Source organism: Pelodiscus sinensis, chromosome 1, assembly GCF_049634645.1.
Source record: "Pelodiscus sinensis isolate JC-2024 chromosome 1, ASM4963464v1, whole genome shotgun sequence".
Classification (NCBI taxonomy): domain Eukaryota; kingdom Metazoa; phylum Chordata; order Testudines; family Trionychidae; genus Pelodiscus; species Pelodiscus sinensis.
In genome coordinates, this window is record NC_134711.1 from 327,926,485 (window position 1) to 327,938,143 (window position 11,659).

General features: G+C 49.2%; 1 protein-coding gene across 1 annotated transcript; it reads right to left on the bottom strand.

The window, feature by feature from the left end:
* Nucleotides 1–5,722: 5,722 nt before the first annotated feature.
* LOC102446085 (olfactory receptor 51G2-like) lies at nt 5,723–6,661 on the bottom strand. Its single transcript, XM_025179738.2, has one exon. The coding sequence runs from the start codon at nt 6,659–6,661 to the stop codon at nt 5,723–5,725; it is 939 nt and encodes a 312-aa protein (XP_025035523.2).
* Nucleotides 6,662–11,659: the final 4,998 nt, after the last annotated feature.

Consider the following 11,659-nt stretch of genomic DNA (forward strand, 5'->3'; position numbering starts at 1 on the left):
ATAGTTATTCTGAAATAGCTTATTTCAAAGTAGTACATCTACACTGCAGGGAAGTCTGAAAATTAATCCAAGGCAGGCTTCCCTAATATAGATGTGCTATCTCAATTTAGATCCCCAGGAGGAATAACTTAGAATGGCCCTGGTGAGGGGCTATTTCAAAATAGCAGCAGTGGAACATCTACACATGCCTTATTTTGAAATAGCTATTTTGGAATAGGCATTATTCTTCGTAGAATGAAGTTTACGGAAGTTGGAATAAGCCATCCGTTAGTTCGAAATTATTTCAAAATAATGGAATTGCTGTGTAGACGCTCACATAGTTATTTCAGAATAACGGCCGTTATTCCGAAATAACTTTGATGTGTAGACACACCCAAAGAGTTCATATTCAGTTGATTATGACACTTGTGGTTTTTCAAAGTCCCTGCTTCCCAGGTTTGGGTCCCACCTCTGGTAAGGCCTGTGTCCCTTGTTCCTAGATACATGCCTTTATCTTGCGCAACACATGCTGCTGAGGCACAGAGGGACTGAGGTGCCCAAAGTCACAGGAGAAGTCCTGTGGAAGAGTCTGAAACTGGAGCTGGCTCTTCTGAGTCCCAGGTCAGCACGTTAACCCTGAACCCTCCTTCTGCTCTGGGGCTAGTGGCTGGGAGAGGGCAGCCGGCAGATCAGCGGGCTGAGATTTCCAGAAACTCCGGGAATTACACCCCTGTGACATCACTAAACAGGAGCCCATCCAAATCCATTGGCCAGGCCCAGAGCAGGGTCATAGTGGGCAAGAAACTCCACAGGAGCTGCCAGAGAGATGCAAAATGGGCTCATGTGACCCACAGGGAAACATGCCTGGAAGGGACCTCCTAGGTCAGTGCGCCCAGTGCCCTGTGCTGGCCGGCTTCCTCGGCATATTGTCTGGTGCATGAGCCTGGGAGGATGAGAGATTTCAGGAAGAAACTTTATTGACCTGAACACACCTGCTCTGCCCAGATTTCGAGCAGTCTGAGCAATGTTGCATGGAATAAGAACCATGGGTCTATCCAGTCCAGTAGCCTGTCTTCCAACAGTGGCCAATGTCAGATGACTCAGGGGGAGTGAACAAAACAAGTTATCATGACTTACTGCCCGTTGCCAGCATCTGGCAAGCAGAGGTTAGGGAGGCCATCCTGGCTAATCGCCATTGCTGGACCCATCCTCTATGAATTCACGTAGTCTTCTTTTGAACGCTGCAATATTGATCAACTCTCATTCCACGAGGAGTAACGGTAGTTCGAACTAGGAAGCCTAGTTCGAACTACCTAGTTCGTGCCGCGTGTAGCCGCACGGCACGGGGTTCGAACCAGTGGGCATTTAAAAATGGCGGCGCCCCGCTTATGCAAATGAAGCCCGGGAAATTCAAATCCCGGGCTTCATTTGCAATTGCGGTATGCCTACATTACCCCGCTAGTTCGAATTAGCGGGGTAGTGTAGACATACCCTCAGAGAACACACAAGAGTGGCCATACGTAGCCAGTGGCAGTACTGAGCAATTGGCTATGGGGAGTGGAATGAGTGGTTGGAAGGGCAGCCAATAGAGAGAAACTATGGCGGGTGGCGTGGTCAATCAGAGCAAGGGCTCAGATGGCAGAGCAAGGAAAATTCCATCTTCCTTGTCTGGGAGAGGAACTCTTACTGATGCACCTCTCAACCCTCGGTCCTCACTGACCAAGGAAAATCCCTGTGAGCGAGGTGAGGTGTTGGAGCAGAGAGGGGCACAGTGATACAGTAAAGGAACTTTTGGTTGGAGAACTCTAGTACAGGACTCAGAAGACTCCACACTCTGGGGTGGGTGTCCTCCTCATTGCTTTGTGAAAGAGTCCTGCTTGTGGCATTTCTCCTAATTAACATCCAGGGACTTCTCTCCTTTCATTAAAAGTTTTTCATACATCCTGGATACGTCTAGACTACATGCTTCTGCCGACAGAGGCATGTAAAATAGGCTACCCGACATAGTCAATGAAGCAGGGATTTAAATATCCCCAGCTTCAATAAAATAAAAATGACTGCTGCTCTGTGCTGGCTCAGCTAATCGTCAGCACAGCGCACGAGTCAAGACGAGGCGCATTCGACAAGGCAAGTCTTTGTCGACCGCTCCTGTAAACCTTGTTTCACAAGGCATAAGGGAGTGGCTGACAAAGGCTTCCCTTGTCCACCGATCCACATCTTGACTCACGCACTGTGCTGACGATCAGCTGAGCTGGCACAGCGTGGTGGCCATTTTTATTTGAATGAAGCCGGGGATATTTAAATCCCCGCTTCACTGACTATGTCAAGTAGCCTATTTTACATGCCTCTGTCGGCAGAGGCATGTAGTCTAGAAATACCCTCTGACTCTGTGCTTAGGAGTTGGAGGTGGAGTCTAATTTTCCCAGGATACTGTGTGAGACCTGAGCCAGTTCCCTGTTGAATGGATGAAAAGAAACCCCAAGATATTGAACCAGGCCCTGTTGCTGCTGTCTCCTCCTGATGCAAGAGTGACAGCTGTCAAGCTCCATCTGAAAACTAGTGGTTGCTTTGCCCCGCTCCCCACTTTCTGTCAGGTGGCTGTTCTAGAACCTCTCTCTTCAGATGGTCAGAGACTTCCCTCTTTCCAGTTCTGCTTAGTTCTGACCAGTTTCTCCCCATTTGTTCTTGAGCCACCATTGCGCTCTAGATTCAGGACCTCACCTCCCTCCCTGCTGTTTCCCCCCACAGTGTATTTATAAAGGAATCTGATCTCCACCAGGCCTGGACTGTGTTAGACTAAACCAGCCAAGCTTTTCCTGTCTCCTCGAAAGCCAGACTCTCCGTTGCCCTGACCCTCTGTGGAGCCTTTCTCTGCAGCTGTTCCAGTCTGAAATCTTCTCTCTGGAATACGAGGAACCAGAATTTGACACAGTTTTCCAGAAGAAGTCTCACCAGTGCTTGTTATAAAGATATCAATACTTCTCCATCATGTCTCATGCATTGTAGGATCTCACTTCCTTGGCTCCCAGCCCCATCATGTTGGTGGCTCATGGTCATCCTGGGACTAATACACTCAGGTCTTTCTCCTCCCCTGGCACTTCCAATTGACCTTAGGCTGTGTAAACAGGTGCGTAGTGCGTAGACGTAGGGAAGATTGAGAGCTGACTGGGTGACACTGTATAAGCACTTTCAGGGACAAAATACCGGCTACTAACAGGCTATTTAATCTAGCAGAAAAGATGTAATGGCTGGAAAATTAATCAGATCAATTAAATTTGGAAATGGCACACCCATTTTTAAAAGCAAGGTGCTTAAACAGGGCAACAAACTCCCAATGGAGGCAATGGATTCTCCTGATAATTCCAAACCAAGACCGGATGCCTAACTGGAAAATACACTTTACATGACCACAAGTTATGTGCTAGTCAAACACAAGGCCCTGGGCTTAGTGCTGTGGGTAACTGGATGAAATTCTGCAGCCTGTGCGATAGAGGAGGTCCGACTATCTGGAGTTCTCAAACTTTTTGATCATCTCCCCCCACATTCCTTTATGCCTGTAAGAATGTTTGGCCTCTTTCCCTCACCCCGCAAATGCATATATATTTAGGGATAAGGCTTAAACTGAATCAGAATCAGGGTTTGTTGATTTTTTTGGTTGTTTCACTTGAGTTTTGGGGGGTTTATTAGTAATGAGCCAACAATCAATTGGGAGTAAGAGCAAAGCAAACCGTGATCCCTGCTCACAATGAAATGGGCTCGCTGCCCCATAGCAAACAGATCCAGCTTTGCTATGAATAATGTCAGGCAAGCGACTTTGTATATTGCCAGGCAAGCTTTGTATAATGACTTTGTATAATGCCAGGCAAGCTTAACAGAAGTGCTTCCAAATGCGCAGCGCCACCCACAGTGAAACGCACATAGCTGCAGGGCTGCCAGATTTGCTAGTTATTCATCGCAGCAAATAAAATGTGCACAAGAAAGATTTTTCCTCTAAAGCATCTCACCCCCACACCCGATTCAATTCTGCACCCTGGGGGTGGCCTGCTCCCCCCCCCCCCCATTTGAGAACCTCTGAATTAGAGCTAACAGCTCCTTCTGGGGGAGGGATAGCTCAGCACTTTTGGCATTGGTCTGCTAAACCCAGGGTTGTGAGTTCAATTCTTCAGGGAACCATCTGAGACAAATCTGTTAGGGATGGTATTTGGGCTTGTCATGAGGGCAGGGGACTGGACTTGATAATCTCTCAAGGTCAGTGGCAGCACAAACTAGCCAGTTGCCTAGGGTGCCAAGTTAAATGGCTGTTGAGGGGTTTGGAGGCAGGTGTATGGATTGCATGTTTTGCCTAGGGCACCAGCAGCTCATCTAGGGCTGCTCCTGCAAGGTCTCTTCCAGGTCTATGAGATAGGTATATCTCTAAAAAAAATAATACACAGGCTTTAAATTCTACTACATGAGAGGACTTGATATGATTCTATCATTGTCTTGAGAAGAGAATTATTTTGGGTGCAATTTGAACAGGTTGCTCCTCTGAAAGCCAATAGGCACTGAACAAGGATAGAAGGCGTCCATGAAGAATCGGGGTTGTCACAGTAAAATCGGGGTATACGGTCTCTTGACCCTCTAAACTAGGTCCCTTCCTGTCTCCCTAGCAATTGTCCTATTCTGCTTGTTGGGAACAATTAAACACTTAGCTCCAGGCTGGTCTGATGGACACCTCAGTCTCTTCCTTTAGGATGCCTGTGACCCAACCTACACAGTCACACCCCTCCTCCCCCCCGCTTCCTTAAAACAAGCAGGTTTGATCCCTGCTCAAACTACACAAAGAATGATAGGCAACAGGAGCAGCTAACGAGGGACTTTTGCAAGGGCGTTCTCTAGGTGAAGGAGGAGATGTTATGGAATAAGATGGTTGTTTTGTAGGGTGTGTGTTTGTGGTGTGCCTGTTGCTTGATGGAGAGATACCATGTGGTGTATTTATTTGTGGGGTAGGGGGTGAGCATGTGCTGAGCCTAGCAGCCTGGATAGGCCTGGCTGCGCGCATCTGAATAAGACTTTGAACCTGAAGACCTTTAGCGCCCATTTGACCTTTCACCAGGTGGCAGGGCTACTCAGGGGTGGGGGCTGCCTACCTTGATTCGAGGGCTGCTGTATTAACCATGCCTCTAACATGACTCAGTCACAGCCATATAGCTGAAGGCGAAGGGGAAGATGAGTGACCAGGCCTCTTGAATAGCCCCTGCCCAGGACTGGGGCAGTCCCATGGATCCCAGAGCACCCACAATGCTCAGGAAGGGCCAGGACTAAGACTGCATGACAGCTCTGCGGCTTGTTTCATGGCCTGGGAGTGTTTTACCAGAGAGAGGAGGGGGACAGCGCAGGTGTCCAGGGAAACAACAACCACATCCCTTCTCTGGATTGACTGTACAGAGAAGAATTCTGAGGTCAGAGCAACCACTGATACAGCTGTTTATCCCACCAGTTGCCTGGCTCTCCTCCAATACAAACACTTTGTAACTGCTGCTGCCTGGCTTGATCACCTTCCCACTCTGGCCTGTGCTACCATCCCCTCTCCCTTTCCTTCAGGCCTTAGACCCAACCAGAACCTCTCCCTTCTGAGGGAAGATCAGTAGCTCATGGTACGTTGTAGATGTAAGGTCTCCAGCAGAACTGGCAGCCCTGGCTGTGCCCCAGCTCTTTCATCTGTTATGTCACCAGCACTGGAACTGATTGATAAATGGACCAGTTACTTGACGAACAGCCTGATGATCCTTGCACGCAAGTGTTTGCTTTTCACGCAGTATACAATGGGGTTCATCAGGGGCGGGACCAACAGAGAGACGTAGCCCAGGAGAATTTGAAGCAAGGGGGAAGAGCCCTTCGCAAATCTGTGTATCAAAGACAAGGCAATCTCTGGTGAGTAGAAGAGCAGGACAGCACAGAGGTGGGAGATGCAGGTGTTCAGGGCCCGGAGGCTCTCTGTGAGGGATGCAATGCTCAGCACTGTTTTGAGGATCATCATATAGGAGAGGAAGATGAACAGTGAGTCCAGCCCCATTGTTAACAGTGTAGTAAACAAGCCATAGATGCTGTTGATGGTGATATCCGAACAAGCTAACTTCATGACCTCCTGGTGCATGCAGTAGGAATGGGAGAGGACATTGGCTCGACAGTAATGGAACCGGTTCAGGAGAAAGGGGAGTGGGAATATGACAGCCACTCCTCTCACTGCACACATCAGCCCCATCTTGGCTATTCTCGGCAGAGTTAAAAAGGAAGCGTATCTCAGCGGATCACGGATCGCGACAAAGCGGTCGAAGGCCATCAGCAAGAGCACTGAGGATTCAATGCATTGAAGTGAGTGGATGAAATACAGCTGGGCAAAACAGGCACTGAAACTGATGTCCCTAGAGTTAAATAAGTATATGCCCAGTACAGTTGGAACAGTGGCAATCGATAAGCCAAGGTCTGTGAGGGCCAACATGGAAAGGAAAAGGTACATGGGCTCATGGAGGCTTGTGTCTGTTTTTATAATGAACAGAATGACTGAGTTTCCCACTATCGAAATAACATACATGAAGCAGAAAGCAATAGAGACCCAGAGATGGACGTCTTCCTGCACTGGTATCCCGGTGAGAAGGAACACTGCAGAGTTGAATTTGGTGTCATTGATAGCTGGCATCATGCACTGGTCAAGGATGAAGAGTTTGAGCTTTTCTTCCTGAAAGGAACAAGAATAGACTAATTCATAATGACAGAGCCATCTCGTCTTTCTGCCCTCACCACAGGTCTCCACAAACCCAAGGAAAATCAGCAAAAACATAGTTTTGGATTTACACCACAGATAGGAAGACAGGCCCTGGCAGACTGGATCAGATCTGCAGTCCATCTAACCCCATATCCAGTGGCTACATCCAGATATTCTGAAGGAAGCTGGAAGAAGTTCTGCAATAGGAAGATGGGACATAATCTACCCACAGGCAATTGGTCCCTCAACACTCACAAGTTAGACACATTTTGTGGTGTACACCAAGAAGGTTTAGAGCCCTTCCAAGAGTTTTGTAAATATCTCCTCCCTACTGCAATTGGATTTTCTGGTTACTCGTATAAACATCCAGTCCCTCTTTGAATCCTCCTAAGATCTGAGCCCCACTGATGTCTTGTGTGTGGGAGTACCACAGCCTACCTGAGCATTGTGTGACTTTACAGTTGTGACTGTCCCCAGGCACCCATTCTAGCCCTTCATTTCTGAGTGTGGCCCCTTGTAGCCCAACAAGTGCGCACACACGGGGCAAGTGCATGGCGGAAATGGTCAGTGTATGTATCTGTCCTGCATGGAAGCTATTTGTAAATGTGTTTCGTTGCCTCATTATACGTACATTTGTATTATCTCCTGTGCAGTACAGGGGATAAATCCTTAGCGACAGGTTCTTAACTAAATAACACGGACTGCAATGGCATCACTCATGATCTACACATGCAGATTTGTACCAAATGCCCCCAGTCTTACACTCTGGCCGCAGGAATCCCTCCAAGAGATGACGAAGTGCTTTGCCTGGCCAGTGCTGTCTGAATCCAGAGATGTGGCTCTTCCTACAGGTTTCTCTTCATCCTCACAGGATCTGCTTCCTCTCCAAGGGTGTGTCTAGACTACAGGGTTTTGTCGACAAAAGTGGACTTTTGTTGACAAAACTATACCTACGTCCACACTGTCTTTGTCGATAGAAGGCATTATTGCATCTACACTGTTCTTTGCGTCCACACTGTTATGTCGACAAAGCGGCTTGCTTTGTCGACAGAACTGGATGTAGTCTAGACGCTCTTTGTCGACAGAAGCTTTGTCAACAGTATCTGTCGACAAAACTTCTGTCGACAAAACCCTGTAGTCTAGACATACCCCAAGATATCTTGTGAGTTATAAGCTAAAGCAGTTACTTCAGCTGGTTGGGGAAGGGGTGAGGAAAGCAAATGGGTGACTAGGAAAAACAGTAGATTTCTACTGATGTCCAGTTGAGGGTGCAAATTACTTCTGCCCTGAGTGAGAGGCATAAATTACATAGCACCACTATTCCATGCTTCTTTCCCATGCCTGCTGACAAACAGGCCAGCAATTCTGTTCTCTCTGGACTTTTTGGTAAGTCTTGCACAAGTATTGCAGCGGGATTGTGTTCATGAGCCTGACTCTGTTAGAAACTGCTTCTGATCAGTTAATAAGAGAGAGCATCACACTGTTCTCTGTACGAAGAGATAGTTGCACAAACCCCATTGCACACAATGTTTGGAGAACTTCTGAAACATGTTCTAAAGCAAAACCATTCACCAGGAAAGATTCCACCACTCCTTCCTGTGCAGACACCAGCCCCTCTGCCGCTGCCTTTCCATGTCATGGGAGTTTGGTTTGCAAAATGTGCATTCCAATGAAAAGTTTGGCAATAAAACATTCACACTTGTGGTCTCAGACACACAGGTCAGTGCTGAACTGTAGGGCAGGCCCAGTCGACCTACAGCACCCAGGACCCAGTCCGAAGGAGGGAGGGTCCCAGGATTCTACTCAATGGGAAGTTCGACTTTGAGGCTCGACCTCTGGAATTCAGAGAACAGAGAGGGATACAGATGTTGGTAGCCATGCAGCTCTGAGAGGTCTCTAAAGGGAAGATGTGCTGGAACCCTCAGCCAATCAGGAAACAGAAATAAGCTCAGTTGAACTTGTTACCACGGAGCAATGCAGCTCTGAGTTCCTGCCTGCAAAATCAAGCCAGAGACTTTTTTTTTGAAAATTCAGTGGCTGATTCCATTTCCCAGGAGCAAATAAACCTGAAGCTATTTGGCAGCTCAGCCCCTGGCAGGATCTCACCCAGAACACATGGCACCTCTAAGAATGGGCCCCACAGAACAATCCTGACTTGGCGCATTGGGGTTTTGAGACACCAAGCTTGTTTTGAGTCTCTGTGTGGATTACATAATACGCTGTGCAGAATGGGCACATGTGGTAGAGGGTTTCCAACCTACCTCGTGCTGCCTGCCCTCCAGCCCATCACTGAGGGTATGTCTACACTACAAAGTTAGTTCGAACTAACGGACGTTAGTTCGAACTAACTTTAATAGGTGCTACACTAGCGCTCCGCTAGTTCGAATTTGAATCGAACTAGCGGAGCGCTTAGTTCGAACTAGGTAAACCTCATTTTACGAGGACTAACGCCTAGTTCGAACTAGCTAGTTCGAACTAAGGGCTGTGTAGCCCTTTAGTTCGAACTAGTGGGAGGCTAGCCCTCCCCAGGTTTCCCTGGTGGCCACTCTGGCCAACACCAGGGAAACTCTATGCCCCCCTCCCGGCCCCGGACCCCTTAAAGGGGCACGGGCTGGCTACGGTGCCCGTGCCAGGTGCAAGCCTGCCAGCACCCAGCTAGCAGACCCTGCACCTGGCACGGCACAGAGCCACCCACCCGATGCCCCCCAGCCCACCCCCTCTTGCCGGGACCAGGCTGGCGGCTCCCGGGAGCTTGCCCTGGACCGCAAGAGGCGGGCACCTTCCTGGGCTAGTGCGGACATCGTGGACCTCGTCCACGATCTCCGCACTAGGCACAGGAAAGTGGCCGTCTAGGGCAGGAGAGCTGCCAGCCTGGCCACCCAGGACCAGGTGTGCATGAAAATCAAGGGGGTCCACTGAGACCCCCGACCCTGAGCCCTGAGCTTACAATGGCCGTACTGGGTCAGACCAAAGGTCCATCTAGCCCAGTAGCCTGTCTGCCGACAGCGGCCAACCCTAGGGACCCTGGAGGGGATGGACCAAAGACAATGACCAAGCCATTTGTCTCGTGCCATCCCTCTCCAGCCTTCCACAAACTTTGGGCAGGGACACCACTCCTACCCTCTGGCTAATAGGACTCCATGGACCCAACCTCCATGACTTGATCTCACTTCCCTTTAAACTCTGTTCTAGTTGTAGCCTTCACAGCCTCCTGCAGCAAGGAGTTCCACAAGTTAACTATTTGCTTTGTGAAGAAGAACAACTTTCTCTTACTAGTTTCAAGCCTGCTACCCATTCCTTTCCTTTGGTGTCCTCTAGTCCTTCTTTATGGGAACTCAGGAAGAACTTTTCTGAATGCACCCTCTCCACCCAACTCCTGCTTTTAGAGACCTCTATCCTGTCCCCCCTCCATCTCCTCTTTTCTAAGCTGAACAGTCCCAGTCTCTGTAGCCTTTCTTCATCTGGGACCTGTTCCCAGCCCCTGATCATGTTAGTTGCCCTCCCCTCTCCCAGCCTTTCTCTTCCCCTCTCCCACCTCCTTTTCCCAGTCTCCCCCAGTTTTTGTTCAATAAAGACAGAGTCAATGTTGGAAGAAACGTTATCTTTATTTTGTACATCAATAAGAAGGGGGGCTAAGGAAGGGTAAGTGGAAGGAGGTGAGGGAGGAATGGGGTACGAGCCCCCGATGGGGAGGACTGGGCTGGCTCTGTGGGCTCCTCATGGTGGAAGCTCTCCTGCAGCCCCCCAATTACTCCCTCTCCCCAGATGGCAGCCTGAGGCAAGTGCAGCTGGGCTGATGGCCGAGTGGTGTGATGTGCCCAGTGTGGGCACTCAGGGCACTCCAAGCCAGAACTTCTTTGCAAGCGGGGCACCCCTTAGAACTGTGTGTCCGGGGTGGGGGTCGGGACCCTTTAAGCGCAGCCCTCGGCTAGCCTGAGACAGCATCTCCATGCTCTAAGTCCTCCTTTTATGCCCTGCCGGCACTGCTTCCGGCCATCCTTAAGCCCTGTTCAGAGTCCACTCAATGTGGACTTGCTAGTTCGAACTAGCAAAACGCTAGTTCGAACTAGTTTTTAGTTCTAGATGCGTTAGTTCGAACTAGCTTAGTTCGAATTAACTAATTCGAACTAAGTTAGTTCGAACTAGCAATGTAGTGTAGACATACCCTGAGTCACCCCGACAGCCCAGTTGAGTCCTCTGCTGCGGCACAGAACAGCTGCCAATGCAAACAGCCTGCAGCCTTCGCCCTGCACTTGGCATGTTACAGACAGTGAAACCTGCCAACGTACCCAGTTCCTGCTACAAGGGAGCCGCTGGCACCAGAGGTCTTACCCTGAAGCACAAGGAGTCATCAGAGAGGTTGCACAGGCAGCAGGCAGTGTGTGTTCAGATAGGGAGGCAACTGCCTTTATGCAGCATGTTTGTACCTTCCCTTGGGGCCACTTGGCCATCAGGGAACCTCAGCTGCTTGGTTTCATGCGCACCAGCTTTAACTCCCATCACAGCCAATGGCAAATGGCAGGAGGCCAAATCACAGGGGTCATGTAGTAGCTTTTAATTTTATTGGAACTAAGTTTTGTAACTACTCTCTAGAAACACAGAAAGACCCCAGGCCGTGGCCACCCATACAGTCACCAGTACAAGCTCTAGTCTAGTGTATCATTTTCATTATAGTTCCGGTTAGAGTTATGATTATCCCAAGCAATTAGAAATCCCATACAGACCTGTGCACAAGCTACAAGTACAGTTCTACTCACACCCTTGACGATAGTGTTAGGACTGGTGGGTCTTTCCTGGCTTGAGCATCTGGGAAGGAACAGCTCATGCTGGAGGGAGCTCAGTTTTCTCATTCTGGGCAGCCCCCTTTTATACTGTGGTTCTGTCTTCACCTGCATTCCCCGTGTGTCCCTAAAAGTGTCCATGGAATCTTAAGGG